Source organism: Columba livia, chromosome 6 (genome assembly GCF_036013475.1).
Source record: "Columba livia isolate bColLiv1 breed racing homer chromosome 6, bColLiv1.pat.W.v2, whole genome shotgun sequence".
Classification (NCBI taxonomy): Eukaryota; Metazoa; Chordata; class Aves; order Columbiformes; family Columbidae; genus Columba; species Columba livia.
Window position 1 is genome coordinate 34347501 of NC_088607.1, and position 17611 is coordinate 34365111.

The following is a 17611-nucleotide window of genomic DNA, read 5'->3' on the forward strand; positions in this document are numbered from 1 at the left end:
AATATCAACTTAGGGATCCTTTGCTAAGATACAGTACATAGTACATCTGCTACTTTCACCTTAGCATATTTGTACCCTAACAGCAGCTTAAAATTTTGTGCTTAGAGCTGTACAACATGTTAGTCACACTGCAAAATATCAACATTTTTAGTGAATATGCCCATTTCAGGTAACAATTTTTTAAAAACACAACTTCTTTCCACATATAAGGCTTGATTTTGTTTAATCAGTCAGAAATTTAAACTCTTTTGTTCTTTCACAACTCAAAAATCACACACACCCCTGTAATCTGGAACAGATGAAACTATTTTGTGTAATGCAGTTTCTGGTAGCATTCCAAATTAATAAAAAGTATGAAAAAAGTGTCAAAATACTAAACACAGAGGGCAAGTCCTTTTCCACTGCATCACTGAAGAAGTTGCCGGGTCTTTCTACTGAACACTTTAAGTGTCCTATTTCCAAAAGACATGTTTCATTGCTTTAATAGATCTGAAGTCAAAGCACCAAACCAATAAATATTTATTAGGAGGTTTGGTACTTTCAGATGTCCTTTTCCCTGAGACCTTGCTGGGAATGGAAATCTCAAACAGCCCACACCAAAAGCTGTGGTTACATTAAATTTTGTATTGAAAAATAAGAGGCCCGTCTGTGAGAAAAGCAACAGAAATCTCTAAGGAAGTATTTGCATTCAGGGAGCCTTTTCTCCTTGAAAATTGTTTTCCCCAAAATTTACAGTTGGAAAATAAAAGAGCAGCAGCGAACACCCAAGTTATTTCCCAGCCTTACCCTTCAGCAAGATTTATGAAAATGTTCCAGTCAAGGCACTGAAGGCAAAAAACCATATGGTTTTAATTGCGGGGGGGGGAAGGGGGTGTACTATTTTTTTTTTCTTCTTTTTTTGCAATTACAGAAAACAGTAAGTAAGGACTGCCAAACAGCCTGCTAAAGCTATACATCCATCAGCAGCACCAGCGTTCCAGGTTCAGTGCTGTCCTCCTGACTCCTCTCTCTTTTCACCTCCATTTTGTAGCAAAGAGTTAAAAGTGCTACTGTTCTGATCTGCTTCCCTTTTTAAACCTGAGCTCTGGGAGTGAGAAAGAGTCCAGACCCCAGAGACACAGCTGGGCTCAGCATGGCACTGCTCTGGATATCTGCCACTTGGTGTGATTTTCCTCCCCACAGCTGGCTCAGGCCCATGGCACGGCACCTCCAGGGATCAAGGTGCCTCCAGACAGCTAAGCAGAGAGATGCTTGATATGTCTGGGCTCCTTTTTATCATCAGCTATCCACACTGAAGCAGGCAGTCTAATCCTGTGGCGGTACTCAGATCCTGTGAAAGTGAGGACTGCAAGTAGCAGGAGGCACCAAAGGCACCCAGGCCGCACCAGCTGGAACAGTCGCTCACTGCTCACTCCCCATCCCATAGATACCATTCACACAGTTGTTTATGAGAAAGAGGAAGAGCTGACAAGTCCTCCACCCAACGTACATTTGGGAGCTCCATGGAAATTAACTGCTGGGGAAGGACCACCTCTGACAGTCCTGACAAAGTAAACATAGTTTCTGATGCACAAGGCCCAAACTGTATCACCTCAGAAAAGCTGTCTGCCTTGGGTGCCAAGAGTTCTTCAATATTTTTGGAGAAGCAGTTTTCACAAAGCAGCAAGGAAATAATTTTGTCCAAAGCACATCACACATCAAGACTGGAAACCTTCTGAACAGCAGCAAATCTCATTTTCTGGAAGTAACACCTCCCTTACTGCCCCACCAGAAGGGAGTAAGAGCAAACCACGGTGAAGATGGAAGAGAGATGAAAGAACAGAAATTTTCTCCAGCATTCACCACCTGTGACAGGTTATGATATCCATCTGAGCCCTAAAACTGGTAGAAGTTCCCAGTCTATATTGTGCAGCAATGTGATGACTCAGCCACAAGCCTTTCAAAGCTGGGACAAACAGAGCACATGAAGTGTCTCATTTTCAACACAGGAGGGAGAAGAGACTGATATAGAACAATTAAAGAACAAATATTGTGGTGCCTACCATCGGTGGGAGGATAGGCAACTCTTAGAACAGCAGGCTGAGCATATACACGGGGCTGCAATAAAAGTACCCAGCATAAACAAACTGATAAATATTACCCCATCTGACACTGACAGACGCTGCCAACTGAGTTGCTTTATCTTTTGCTGTGTCATTTCATCAGCTTTACAAAAGATTCACTGCTTACCTTCCCAGCAGCCTGGTTTCTCATTTCAGGATATGAAAGTTAAGATAGCAATGTTCATGCTCAGGAAATTAAAGCTACGCAGTATCTGTTTTAATCATCAGGGTACTTACTTCTATTACAAAACATATAAACTGCCTTTTTTTTTTCTCTTCACTCACCCAAACAGGAAAATAAGCATTCAGGAAATAACCTTGCCTGTCATTCAGCATAACTCAGCCTGAAATTTTAAGTCATATTACTATCTGTATTCATCATCAAAACTTAAACTTTTACATTGCCACTTTGAAAATATTGGCAAAACAACTTGGCAAATACTAGAAAAATAAAAGTTCGTGAAGAACTAGAAAATTCTCATTCTTATAGATTCATCATTTGCACAAGAACAGGCATGACAGCAGTAATTAAAGATACATTAATGTTGCATAATTCAAGACCCCCCCCCCCCCCGACCCATTCAGTTTCACTGTAAACAGCTGCCTAAATAGTTGCTTAATTTCCGATATTACAGAACTGGTTGATACAGTTTCAGAGACCTACAAGCACAGTATTAAACAACATGCCCTGTTCTTTGTATTTTATTATCATCATCATCCACCTGCAACTCCATCTGCTATCTCATAACTTCCAGCTGAAATCTCATCAGCCCTCAGCAGTCCAGTAATGGCCAAGTTTAACCAATACTTTTGACTAGACTCCAGAGGATATAGGCTCACTTCACAGGTCTCTTTATTTTCATACCAAGCTAAGGAAGTCATCTAGAGCTATAGGTAACAAACACTCAAGCAATGTAACACTTAGTTGCTGTATAGCTGAAGTGCACACCCAATCATACTCCCTCAGGTACCCAAGAACCTTTGTTACCTACTTGAATAACTCACAGAAAGCCCTAAAGAAGAAATATAGGACCTTACCATCCCTGATAGGTAGCTGCCCCCTCCCCAAAAAAGATTCACAGACCCTAATTCTAATATATATTGTCTGGGTTTGCTGCCCTTGTTCCCTACCCCACAACAGCTGTTTCCACTTTGCAAAGAGAGTTCTCTGGTGGCCACTGAAAAACTACAGACACATGAGTCTATTGCCTCTTAATTGCATCTTCACAGAGCTTGAGAGATGCACCTCACAACTCCTGCTCCAGTTCATATTGAAGCATAAATTTAAGCATATTTAAATATGTTGTGTGCTTACTAGTGCGGAGGTCAAGGCACCACATTGTTGCAGATAATGTCATGAGGGATTTTTGCTAGATCTTTTCATGCCACCATCAAAAAAACCTAAAAATACTATATATTTAAAAAAAAAAAGGCAGTTTATGCTTGGTGTGGTAGACCCTGAATGATCTGACACTGAGTAATTTGTCAGGTGCTTATTCCTTCCTAACTATGCTACCCACTTATTGCAGTTAACCGTTCTTACAGGTCAGATTTCACCAATGTTGTCCCAAAAGCAAAACAGCCTGCACGGCTTCCTCTTGCTTTACAGTACCTCTGGGCTGGCTCTGCTGGGAATTGGTTCATTCAGCTCAATTGGTTCATACAGAAAAATGGACCATTTCAAGTTAAATATATATATAAATAGAAAAAAGAAAATAAAATTCTATCGGTGTGCTACAGCACCAGATAATCTGCCCCCTTAACTAGGGCAAATTAGAGTACTGATCTCTAGCAGGTACATTGCAAAATGCAAATTTTGCCATCCGCTTTAGCTGGGCTAAGAGTCTTCCAAATAACTGCAATTATTCATCTGGAACAAATATCTAAAACAAGCATGGTTTGCTTGCCAAACAGTGTAATAATGGGTTTTAATGACACGAGAAATTAGTTTGCTGTTCAAAGGTCTATTGTATACTCTCTTCTCAAGGGAAACCCACTGGTTAAGTGCTAAAGCATCCATCCAACTACCCCCTTTTTACCTTTACAAGCAAGTGAAATGGGGAGAAGAGAACCTGAGCTGCCATCTGATTTGCAGCACTCCAGCTGGTTGTATTTCCATCTTTTTGTTAAAGAGAGAAAAACTGAACCCTATTGCTTTGTATCCCTTGTGTGAACTAGAGTTTCTTCCCTTACTACTGTTTGACATCCTTTACAGTCCCTCTGTATAAAATAGATTGGAAGTCTTTCTTGGGCAAATACCTTTACATAAAGGAAAGCAGTTTACACACTAGAAGAAAAATCTCTGATTACATTCAGCAGATATTACAGAGAATTGTTAATCTCATCTCTTTAATGTTTTCAGCTCAGAAATATGCAAGGGAACAGCATCTAGAATTAAAAGAAAAGAAAAAAAATACTTTTGATAATCAGGATGATGTGCTGTAAAAATAGCTACTGCTACTGATGCCATCAGATCTAGGCTCAGTGTAGCTGTATCAGAACATCAGTACTTAGAGCTTTTATAAACTGGTAGAAACATAAGCAGCGTTAACACTGATCTTAGCCCCTGTGAGAAAAACTGGCACCAGAATAAATACTGAGGTTAATAAATACAGATAGCAGGGTCCATTGTCAGGCACTTATGTCATGGGTTTTATCAAATAGGCTCCAAATAGGAGATGCACAGTAAGTCAAGTCAGCACATCACACCCCTGCACAATAGAGGGAAACGTCACTCCAGGGAAAGACAGACATTGCGATACTGTTTCCACATGGGGAGAAGACTGTAGTTTTCAGATTAGACTTTCCATGGATTTGTAATTGGACTCCCTTGAGCTTTTAGCCACTGAGGGGACAAGTAACAAATTCAGAAGGGATGTTCTGTGGTGGGTAAAGGACTTCAATTTAAAAAATGAAAACAAGCCCTTTCTGTATGCATGCACTTTTATTTGTTGCTAATGGAATTGCCTGCACAAAAACACAGTGTCAATACCTGACACATTAGTCAGGTTTACAAATAAGAAAGCAAATAAAAATAAATAAACACAATGTAGAACTGGAAAAGTTGCACAAGATATCAAAAACCTTTCATGTGAGATTTTGTACACAGTAAGGCTGACTGGCCTGATTCTTCACTCCTCACCATACAAAACCTTGAGAAGACCCTGTCTACCAGGCCAGAGAGCAGGGAGGGCAGTTACCATTAAGCCACAGGGCAGTGCTGGTACATATACCGGTATCAGTTGTCCACCAATAAATCTTAAGAAGAAGAAAGTTGTTAACTGGAGACGTGAAGTTCTGGAACTGCCTTACAAAATAAAGAGCTAGTGCAAAAAGTGTACTATCTTAGCAACTAAGATAGAAAACAAGTGATTTTTAAGAGTGCTTGATCTATCACAGCGACCTTCCTGAACAAGAAGAAGGTTCTTATTTCATCTATATAATAAGATTACAATTCTCTTAGAAGTTAAATTTGTTATAGTATTGTGCATGTACATGATAAATCACTACTTTAAGTACAATGCAATGGAGAAGTGAACCAGAGTACACAGTTGAGAAATAAACACAGTTTTGTTTAAAGTTCATTGTCATATAGCTTTTGGAAGATCGTCACTGAATAAGATGACATGGACTTCAACACTGACTTTTGGTTTTACTGAGAGTATGTTCTTTGTAACAACACAGTATTGAGAGAAAACATTATTCTCTACACAATATTTCAGAATACAAGAAACAATATATAAGATGTTAGATAATTTCACAAAATCACTTTATGTTAATACTGAAAAGGGCTTTGTTTATTGAAGTTTGCTTATCAAACAAAAAGACCTCCATCTGTAATGCTCATAGCATGTGTGTTAACAAATCAGTATTAAAACATTTATTCAAACAACCTTCACATCATAACGAATGAATACAAAATACAAATAAGTTGCAACTGCTGACAAAAAAAATACTGAATTGTTGAACAGATGATCTCACGCTCTTGCATATTTTGCATTTTAGATCTCATAGTTTCTGAACTTCCTGAGCAGGTCTGATGGAGCATCCCCTGACCAGCGGAACCGCAAGTGCCAGTAATTTGCCTCGGAAAATCCTGAGGAAAAAAGAGAAAGGCAAGTACATTATGATAAACATGTATAAAACTAAGTTGTCTGAACTAATACCTGTTAATCTTCTCCCAAATAGGTATGCAGTGCACTTCCAGTGCTCTCGACTAGCAGGGACAACCTCTGTATTCTTGGCACTGTTTGAACAAGAACGCAAGCAAACACCAAACTTCAGATCTGTATCAGCTGGGAAGAGTCCAAAGGAGAACAGTAAGAATGACGGCAGTGCAGAAAATAGGGCTTATAAAGAAAAACTGAACAAACTGCATTTGCTTAATCTAAAGAAGAAGAGATAGAGTGTGACATGATAAATCTTCCAGTACAGGAAAAGCAGCAGTGTGGAGGGAAGGTGCAAATGGCCCTTTCCACACACAAGGGAGTAAAAGAGATTTTCAGACCCTGCACTGTGTTTTTGTCATGTATGGGCTGTTAATACACAATAAAACGTGATCTTCCTACATCAGGAAGCTGAAACTTATTACCAGACTTGGTGCTAAAATCTTTTATTCAGGCTGAAATAGCTAGGTTGAGTTGTAGTCCATAATTTTGACGGACCAGCAGACAGGAACTGAAAATATTGAAGTTTAAAAGCAGAATCCAATATAATAAATTTTCCTGGACCAAAACAAAAGCATTATCAACATCCTGACATCAAGTGTGAACACTAGAGTGCATACAGGCCCTGACAAATATATATATTCTAATATTAACATTTATTAATATAAATATATGCCCACTGGATAAATTAAATAGGCATTTGATGGGCTTGATATTTCCTATTCAAATCTATGCTAATCAAATTAAAATTTAAAAAAAATATGAGAAAGAAGATGACTGCAAAGAAAGCTCACCATTACAAGGAACAAGATGATGTTTTCTTTATCTTGAAATTTTACTGTTTTACAAAGGGCACAGTGATTATTTAATTAACAAAAATAGTAAATAGTATAATGTTATAGAGCATAATTTTTAAATATGACATTTTCAGTTATGCCTCACATGCATTTGAAGAATTTTCTTCTCTATTTTCTGCATGCCACAAATGTTTGGGATTAAATTAGGTTTTGCTACCCTCACGGTTCAACTTAATTTCCTCTTTGATCAAACTGGGAGGAAATGTAAGAACTTTGTTTTATAATAGGTCTCTGATAACATAAGCCTAAGATTATGAAACTCCTGAAGGATGGAGCAGAACAGAGGATGTCATTGTGGTAAATAAACTTTGATTCAGACAGGAGATACTAACTGGCCAGATGACAGCTTTTTAAATAGACTTTTTTTTCTGGTGCATGCACTATTTTTAAAAAGACCTGTTCAAATTCAAAAGAAGCCTTCAAGTCTCAATTTTTAGTCCTCATTAACTCATCAGATGCAAACTCTGCATAACCACTGAATGCTGCATAAATATATATATGTATATATATAATAGCTAAATGTTTTAAATTTTTTTAAATCACTGAAAATAATGGCCCTTTTCAAAAAATGCTTGATATAGCACCAAAACTGAACTCTCCATTTTGGTTTTAGAAGAATTGGTTTTTTCTTCTTCTCCAGTTTTTGATTTTACCCACAAAGACGTGAGCAAACATGGGATAGGGAGGAAGAAAGGTCTGAAAACTTCAAAATTAAATGAATAATAAAATAATGAACAACATAAAACCCCAAACAAAACACCAACCCAAAACCACATATAAAAGCTACCAGTTAAACATATTATTCTGAAGAATTTCTCATGACTAAAAGCCTCAATTTCAGGCCAATGCCTGGATACTGCAATTTTCTGTAACTGCTGGTTTCACTTACTTGGGGAGTCTGGATTCCTTGAAGACTGCAGTTTCACATCAGACATTGCAACATCTTCTTGCTCCCTGTTCCCATCTGACAATCTGTCTTCACTGTTTTCAGTGTGTTGGGTCCAAATCTCATTAGCTATGTTGTTGCTATTATTCAAGTCAGGAGCTTCCAGCATTTGGTCCTTCTTACTTTGGACAGCCCAGTGCATTGACTAAAGAAATGCAAAAATAACAAATAAAGACCTCATTCTTACACTTTAAAAGATTTGTAATGAACTTCTCTTTTCTTTCTCATCTTGTGATAAATGGTTAAAAAAGCACATACTAGAGTGAAGTTTGCAGGTCAACAGGATGGAGGAAAGCATGGTTTCATATTGCAAACAGCATTTGTGAGGATAGTTTATTTCAGGTGGGGATGAAGAACGAAGTGTACAAATGCATCAAATAATTACGAGGGTACTTTGTCCATTTTTTTCTGTCATGACTTCTGACACTTTTTTAAGAGGGCTTGAGTGACTTAGAAAATGTCCATATTGAAACCTATTGTTGACTTCAAGGTGTCCTTTGAAAACAAAACAATTTGCAAAGCTTTACTATTAAAGTCTGTGGAATGACTTCTGTTGGGAACTGATCTAAGCCTGATGGGATACCTCCAGTGAACACTCAAGATCAGGCATAATGCTTTAGTTAAAAAGGCTCTGAAACTTCTGTCGTAAGCAGAAGTGAGGCAGGCAGAATTGACAAGAGAAATATTTATTCGCCTCGCTTAAAATCTGACCATGTAAAATTGTAACTATCAGTCACCCTAATAAGGCAGAAAAAAAAAAAATCAAACATCATGGAATTACGATCTACTAGGAACACGCTACCAAATTATCTCACTAGCAAAATCAGGAGGGAAGACAACCCTCACGACTTCCATTGCTGTCACAAATCACCCCACTAGCCCAGCAGGGCCCCTCCAAAGACCTGTGTGAAGCCTAGGGTTGCAAGGAACCTACCTTCTAGATTTTTCAATAAGGTCTTTATTTAATCAGATAGCATGAAAACAACATACCAAAAGGAGAATATATTATACAAAGGTCCTAGCTTTGAAGATAAATAAAAGGTTCCAACAAATGCAGTGTTCTTAAACATTTGAAAACAGCCCTTAACTTCATATGATACGCAAAAAAGCAGCAACTTGGTAAATTCACTCTAAAACTACTACCCTAAACCCCTTCTGTTAATGGCTTCTATAGCCTTCACATTTTTCCCAAATTTCTCCACAGAATCAGAGAACAGAATAATAGAATTTCTTTAACTTCCTTAGCGCAGGAATCACTCTGCACCATTCCTATCCCCTAAACCCACCAGTGCAGCACAAGTGTTGTGACTCATCCCCTCGCTCACTGCAATATTTTCTCTGGGCCAGCCCTACCCCCCACCCCCTGAAGGCCCAAACTTAGACGCCACCAACCGTCTTCACAGAACTGCTCAGGGCCTCCCACTGCTGGAACGGAATGGTAATTCTGCTCCGTCGCCAGTAATCATAACGCGCTCGACTCTCTTCATTGGTAAGAATCTCCTTAGCTTGCTGCAGCTTCTGGAAATCCTCCACTAGAATAAAAACCGAAAAGATACTAAAGCCAGTGTTTGCTTTCAACGAAATCAATTCAGATGTGAAAGGGGAGCTGGGAACAGTGGCTTAGAGCAAACAGAGTAGGGGAGACAGACAGAGAGCTGAGTGACAAAGGTACGTGCTTGCTCTGTGTAGAGCTTGGCAAAGTTGTAGCTGGCTTTAGGATCATAGCACCTTTGATGGACAACTGACATCCTTCTCAAATGAGGATGAAAAAGCTTCATTTGTCTACTGGCTTAAAAATCTCCTAAATTTAAGTTCAGAGTAACTTAGAATACAGCAGGCAAAAGGCAGAAGCCATCCCCTATAGAAAACCTTAAAAAGGAAAATTAAACTAAAGTCATAATGCTTAGAAAGAACACACTTATCCATTGCAGAAAGAAAGTCACAGCAAAGCACAACACCATGAGCGTGGAAAAAAATTACAAGCAAGAAGAGGAATCTAAATCTAGTTCAAATTAACTAACTTGTGTATTTTATTAGGTATGTTTTCTACATATGCTAATATGTCATCTTGAACACCAGGCTGCATGAATGAGAGCTCTTATTTTTCCCTACAGGGATATTTTTCATTAAATGGTTACTAAGGATGCAGCTGTGTGTTACTGTTTGTAGAAGGGTTATAAAGATTTAGATTTTATCTATGAGTCACCTATGTTACAGTGGTCTATTATTATTCATTTATCTCAGTTTACAAATTAGAGAGATTTCTTTTGAAATACACTAAGCTCAAACACTAATCAAAATCGATAACCCTAAACCAAACAACAGACAACAGGTTGAGGGGGCGGTTCCGTTAGATTTCCTTTTTCTAGTGTCACTAGTTTTCAACAAATAAAAAGTCTACTTTAATTACTCTTTATTGAGCTTGAAGCTGATGGAATAAAAATATGAACTTTCACCAGTACTATAAAAAGGCATTTGAAGTAAATACAGCATGCTCAGGTAAATGGAGCATAAAGTATTTCTTGACAAACAAAGCTGCTCCAGCATTTGGCACTTGGCCTCTTTTTCTGTTTTACTTCATTTCAGTTAATTTGGGGAGGTCCATAGGGGGTGCAAACAGGACCATGCCTGGGAATAGCCTCCTCGTTTCCCTGCTGCAATAGCCAGAATTTTCTGCAGGGAAAGTTAATGTCATGGGTCTCATTGGTACTTGTGCTATCATTTAGAATATATTAAATATTAGTGATCAGGTTATTGTTAATAGGTGGTAGATTCTCTCTCAAAAACCAAATCTGACAGTGTTCCTTATCAGGGAATCTCAAACTGAAAAAATACCACTTCTTTCACCTTTTAAGCCCTGCCTTGTCAACTCTCTGATACTAGGCCAGGACGGCACACCCGTATGGAAGGCCAAGCCTTGCTGAGAGCTCTGCTCGAGAAGGAGAGTGCAAGTCTCATCTCATCTCTGCTGAACTCAAACTCACACAAGTAGGTACGTTACAGTGTTCAGTTTATAGCTAAATTAAAAGGATGAATTCAAAGGAAAAGTTTTATGTATTAATCAAAACGAGAAGCATTTTTAATTCTTCTACAACAGATTTTTGGTGGGGACCATAATTACGATCAGAACAACCTTTATTATAACAGTATAAACTATTCAGAGGTCAGTGAGCACTGCTTAGAGCTATCATGTGGCTATGAGTGGGTATGATTGTCTCCAAATAACTCAGGTGCTGCTTGGCCATCACAGGTATGATGAACTGCACACTCTCATAAAGGGAAATGTTAACTGCTGCTCTGTGAACAGATGGCTACTCATGTGGTGCTGGCTTCTCTTTATGTGCAGTCATTAAATTACATTAAAAGAAACTAAAGTACATTTAATGTGTGCCTGATGGGCTTGTTCATGGAAGCAAATTAACTAGTTGACGCAAGTATGGCACTTGAATGCCACTGAGCATGGAAACAGGCCAACTTCATAGGTCTAGAAAGGGATATACTCCATATGTAATTCTGGATTAAGAGATGTTCTACCATGGGAAAAAAAAAAAGTGTCTTCCTGCTCTACCACCTAGGAGTATACAAGTGTTAGAAAATAATATCAAAGCTTGCTAGTTAAAGACAATGTGTTCAATTCACATGATAAAATATATTAGGTGAAAGGAATAAATAATAAAGTTTTAAGGCTGAATTTAATACCTTAGTCACTTTAACATAGGAAAAAAATAGATTGTTTTTAAAGAGGGGAGAGTATATACCTGCTTTGGGGTTTCCAGGATGCTTGTCAGGATGACATTCAAGGGCTTTAACCTTAAACTCTGCCAGAATTTGTTCAACCTAAACAGAATGTTGAGATTTAAAATGAATAAATATATACACACAGAAAAGATCTTCAAATTTGCTTTTCAAGAAGGGGTGGGGAGAACAACAAAGAATGTTGAAAGATTTTTTCCTATTCATTTCTACAAGCTTTAGTACAAACAAAATGGGCAACAACAACGACCTGCCAGTGACGCAGCTTATTTAATTTAATTTTCCATGCGCTCGTTCTTGGTTTTATGAAGCTCAGTTACGCAATATGGGCAAGTTGGCTTTAAGAAAAATGTAAAAAGATCATGTGTGCAAAACTCCTTCTCTTGTAAAATGCATCACTTCAGTTGCTCTTTGCTTTGTTTAATCAAGTCTAACTTTTAATGAAGTCTCATTGCAGGCAGGAAAGACCTACTATATTGCCAAATACCAGTTGTGGCATTGGGCAGCTTTCTCCACATCCTCTTCAAAGAAAACTGAGCCAGTACCACATGACTTTTCCATCTTGGATACCACAAAGCTAGAAAACTAGCAGTTCACTGTCTTCCTGTGAAGTTCATTTTCTGTGCAAAAGGTTGGATTGGAATGGAATAAATTTATAATCAATATTATAATATTAGCACCTATTAGTTTATTACAAGTTGTCAGGCAGTTTATAGTACCATAAAGTATTACAAACACTGGAAAAACAAAGAAATATTAACAGCTAACAAAATGCAGGCAACCACTGGAGTGGGCATCAGCTTATATTTTCAAATTTTCAGATTTTTCAAAGTATCTCACTTATTATTTTTCAGAAGACAAAACTTCTTTGTGGCTTTCCAGTACAGCTTAAGCTTTCACAACAATGTGCCCTGAGATATCAATTAGCTACCATTCTTTCCTGTGATAGGAAGGCTGTTCATTTAAATTCCTCATATTTCAAACCCTCATATCCATATACAATTTATATTATTTGTTTCAAAATTTAGGCTCATCACCTTTTTTCTTTAGAATAAACTTACAGTTCACTCAAGTTGCTAGCCAAATTTTGTTGTCATATGCTGGGGAAAACGTGGTCTACTGTGGTATTTTAAGAACTCCACACTTTTTGTTCCTCAGTTACTTCTTCCAGAGAGACAGATAGAGGGTGGTGTATTTCCAGTCAGTGACACACTTTAAAATATATTCATTGTACAAAGAACTTGTTGAAACTGGTTACTATATAGCTAGCTACCATCTCTAAAACTTAGTTACATAAAGTGGAATTTTAAAGTTAAAGTATGTTAAGTAGCAGAGCAGTAGCATGGAAGTCTTCAGTTAAAAAAAAATCAGCAGAAGGAAAAGTTTACAAGAGGTTTATACAAAATATATGAAAAATATATAAACTATTCGGGGATATGTTTACCAATAAAGGTATCCAATACCCACTATATATGAAAAACACTGTTCTTGGAATAAGGATGTAGATTAAATCTCCCCTCTTCCTCTTAAGTCTGAAGATGAACTAGGTGTCCATGAGCTCAATTCTACAAGAAGGCAAGAATGAACATGGGTGTTTACTTGAATAGGTTGAAAATCTGTAGAAATTAAAATGATATGTGCTTACATTTAACCAGGTCAGCTCAAGACCAGAATATTCAGCACCTTAGATGAAAGTCCTGCAGCATATATGCCTAAAGCAGCCTTTGCTGGTGCAAGTCCTTGGCTGCACATACAACGTAATGTGATCGCAAAACACCTGTTAATGCTTCAGATTTCTGTTAAATGTTGGAAGTGGTTGTGCCCCGCCCTGAGGGAAGGCAAGCATGGTACTCACTCAACTTCTGCTCTCAGCTCCTACTCCCATGTCAAAAATAATCTAGTAACATCTGCTGCTTCTCTCAACAAACACTATTTGACAGCTTATTTTTCAGGACCCATTAGCATTTATTGCATCTTTTAAATTTCATTTTGAAGCAATCTGAACAATCATTATCATACATACTTGAACTACTTATTAATTGCTAAGCCCTTAAAGAATTAATGTGCGGTAGAAAATGAGAAATAGCATCTGCGAAACAAGCCTACATAGAAACTTTATTACTGCCCTCTGCTGGGATGACATTTTTAGGAGTTATCTCAGAAAAGCTTTAAATTGCCTTGTGTAACGCATCGGAGATGCTTACGAGTATGCTTGCAGTGACAGGAAAGACAGAGGTGTTTTCCCAGCATTTGACTACTAGGACAGATTAAATTACACCCGATTAAATTTACTGGACAAAATACAGCTTTTATCCACACTGAATACATCCTTCATTACAGCAGAGTAATCAAAACTCCTTTTCCAAAATCAAAACACAATTCCAGCTAATACAGCAACTAAATTTAAAAAGATTAGCATACCACTTAACTCAGACTATGCAAGAAGCGTTATATGGATACTTTTAGGAAGAAAAGCACTTGTTTTAGCTACAAATAGTTCAACAATTGCTTAGCTACATCTCATTCTAAAGTAAGTATCTCCTGGGAAAACAAATTAGTAAAACCTGTGTCTGAATGTCATTTAAATTAGCATTTAAAAGTCATTAATATGGTGAATGAAAAAAAATAACCACTTTTGTTTTTCCTCCCAACCAACAAATACAGTTTTTAAAAAATATGTATAAAACCTGAGAAACTCAATAGCATTATCAGTGACCTACAGCTATGAACATTCTTTATATTAGTTGCATATAAATAGTTTTTTTAAAATCTTTTAAAATGGAAAATGTATTGCAAATATTATTTGGATATTGTCAAATTGATGCAGTTGGCTCCTGATTCATAGCCATATCACATATTGAACTAAATTAATGAATAAACCATTATTTCAGTGGTACCTATAAGACAATCCTTTTTCATAAGACACTTTTAATACAACCCTTATTCTAGAATCATAACATCAGTATACAGATCAGAAAGGTGAGTTTTTGAAGGGAGATACTAAGAGACAAAAGTGGCAAGAGAGCAGGTCCACAATTTCAAATAGTCCTGCCTGCAGAGATAAACAGCTCCAAATCTCCCCTGCAGGCAGACAAGCACGTTCAGGATGTTATTAACCCGGAGGGGAGGCGAGGAAGGCTCTTACCGTGGACAGTTCATCACATCCCAGCAAGTTGTAGTAATCTTCCAAGTCATCTACTCTGCAGTTCAGAATCGCATCCATCTGGACTAGCCCAGCGAGCTTTTTCAAGCAGAGGCACCCAGAGTGTAGAAAATAATATCAATACAAAGCTCGCGCAGGGTTCAGAAGGAGCCCAGGGAAGCAGGCAGTTTCCACTCGGTCTAGACCTCTCTCCAGTGCTTTTTAATACTGGCAGCTGACACACATGAATTTTCTTGAATCCTCTGCCTGCCATTGGTCCCCGCAGGATGCCAATCCGGCTGCACAAACCTGCTAATGGCAAAGCTCCCTGGGATTTGTAGTTGCCAAAGTTACTTCAGCGTTAAACTCTAGGTCTTGTCCAGACCACACAGAGTTCTCAATCTAGCTATATTTGAGATTTAGATCACGCCATCACGTGTATACCCGCATAAAATCAGGCACATACTTAAGGGCTTTCCTGCACGTGAGCCTACATATACTGAAATGCACTTTCTGCTTAATTTTTCATTGCAACTTTTGCCACAGTCTTTGACTAGGGGATTATATAGGTAATTACAGAAAAGAGTAAGGATTACTTCCAAAATAATGATTACAGGACTGCAAACTCCTGAGAATGACTTTGCCAAAGCCCCTCAGAGTTCTGTCAGTCACTTCAGCAGGAAAGACTGAATCTTCACTCTTTGAAGGCTACCTAGGATAAATACATATTATTCTTCAAAAACAAACAGCTCTTGTACATCAGTTGCATGTCTGACAAAATTAAGAAATGGAAAAGATAACACAAAAATCCTTACTGCCTACTATTACATTAAATAGAGATTTCTCATGCTAAATTACATTCAAATTGCATCTTGAAGGTCTGTATTGTGTACAAAACACATTCCTTGTAAAACTCATTTTACATCAAAGTGAAACACCTTTAATTTCTAACTGTGATTGATGATCAAGGCCTTAGTCCAACAAAGACTACAGAAATGTTTAACTGCAGTGTCTCCTCTGATCTATTTATTTACTTCCTAGGTGTCATACTAACCACTGGGTGAAGTCTTTCCTCTGGAGCCTAAGGAGCTCTGGTTTACTTTCCCCATCCCTGTGAGAGCTTTGTAATCCAAGATGTTTAATGTCATTAAATATTGCTTATTCTTTAGACTAACACAAATAAATGCCTTGAATAGTTACACAGTTTTGGATGCAGTGACCTAGTAGGAGAGTCTACTCAGAACAGATTCACAGGATGTGACCAAGGCTAGAACAGGTGTGTGTTAATCAGTGAAGGACCTGGTGGCCATTCCACACCATTTCTAAAATAATTCCTGCATTTACAAGTGCTTTATTACCTATATTCTTAATCTTCTGAAATTATCTACATGTCTTCCACTGCTTTCACTTCCAGGTTGTATTGCCTGAAATTTCCTATTTTCCTATGTTCAAATAGCCTATTAAGATTATAAAATATATAAAGTACGTTTAAAAAGAAGCAATAATATTAAGCAGCAAAGCACAGGCATCAGCAAAACCATTCAAATCTGTTAGAAAACACTATTACCATACTTCTCTGAGTAAATAAAACGATATACTTTTTCAACAAACTGGAAGAATTAGCAATTACAAACATCTCCCTCTCCCCCATTCATAATTTAATAATAAACCACAAAAATATAGGAAAAGAAAGCAAGCTTTTTAGCAAGAGATCATGTAAATATTTAAATAGACTGTACTTTGGTGGCAGACACAAAACAAACAGCTCTCCCTCATCCCAGCAGCACTCCTGACATAGCGTTCTTGTGCACGTATTTCTTTTATATTTGCGTAAGGTGAAAGGGAAGGCTCTTTAACCCTTTTTCCCCTCCAACTTTCAGCAGCTGTGTCTGTACTGCCAGGTGAACTGCAGGTCCAGGAGCTGGATTCAGACAACAAACCCCTGAGGTTTGCAAGCTGCCTGTTGACAGGGAATTTGCTTGCTGAGGCCTTAGTTCTGTTCTATAGTCTCTTCTGTCCAGACCAAATGAACAAAGGCTTCGATCCAAACTGCAGCAGAGTCCATACTGGTGTCCCCCCCTCCCAGAGATTTCCAGTGCATGGGGTGCAAAGCGTCCCATAGCGCAGCCTTAAGATTTGTGTGTGGAGATAACAAAATACTGATAACTGCTGACTTCAGTGGGACAACTCACAGAGTAAAGCATCATCCAAAAAAAGGAAGGCAAGAGAACCTGCATATAACGTGCAGAAAAATACATAAAGATTACCTTTAGGAGATAAACTTTATTTGAAAGCGAGTCACAGCACAGGAGATGGCACAGCTTCTGTGTCCACATGTTTTGGGTAGTGTTGCTCAGTGTACAAACAGTACCGAAAGTGAGGAAATCTCATATTTGTTCTCTGTACCCAACCATGAACAAAATGTTTCTATTCTTTCCTAACACATTATCAACTGTTTTGCTTGTTTGGAGCCAAGAGTGAATCTAAATTCTGGTTCAGTATATGGAGAAGTCATAAATGGCACTTTAAACAAAACAGCAAGATCTGGAAATCTGTATTTGAATTTATTCTCATAAAATACATCAAATCTTCTGAACTGGCTTTAGTTGTTTTGCTTCCTGAGGGCAGAGTACACATTTTCAAGA

General features: G+C 37.9%; 1 protein-coding gene across 2 annotated transcripts; it reads right to left on the reverse strand.

Annotated features, from left to right (window-relative positions):
• Positions 1 to 5027: 5027 nt before the first annotated feature.
• Positions 5028 to 15412, reverse strand: DNAJC12 (DnaJ heat shock protein family (Hsp40) member C12). 2 transcript variants are annotated; one of them, XM_005512774.4, is made up of 5 exons: positions 14970 to 15412; positions 11830 to 11908; positions 9464 to 9603; positions 8015 to 8216; positions 5028 to 6198 (listed from the first exon to the last, which is right to left on the reverse strand). In XM_005512774.4, the coding sequence occupies exons 1-5, from the start codon at positions 15045 to 15047 to the stop codon at positions 6104 to 6106; spliced, it is 594 nt and encodes a 197-aa protein (XP_005512831.1). In that variant the 5' UTR covers positions 15048 to 15412; the 3' UTR covers positions 5028 to 6103. The 2 variants fall into 2 exon arrangements, with proteins under 2 accessions (XP_005512831.1, XP_013225998.1); XM_013370544.3 differs by having other exon boundaries at positions 5028 to 6397; positions 14970 to 15254.
• Positions 15413 to 17611: the final 2199 nt, after the last annotated feature.

Coding starts and splice junctions, on each gene's coding strand:
- DNAJC12 (XM_013370544.3), bottom strand. CDS start 15,047: ATGGATGCGATTCTGAACTGCAGAGTAGATGACTTGGAAGATTACTAC. Junction 9,604..11,829: donor TCCTGGAAACCCCAAAGCAG/GTATATACTCTC, acceptor TTTTTATTCTAG/TGGAGGATTTCCAGAAGCTG. Junction 8,217..9,463: donor TGAGCAGTTCTGTGAAGACG/GTTGGTGGCGTC, acceptor GCATTTCTTTAG/TCAATGCACTGGGCTGTCCA.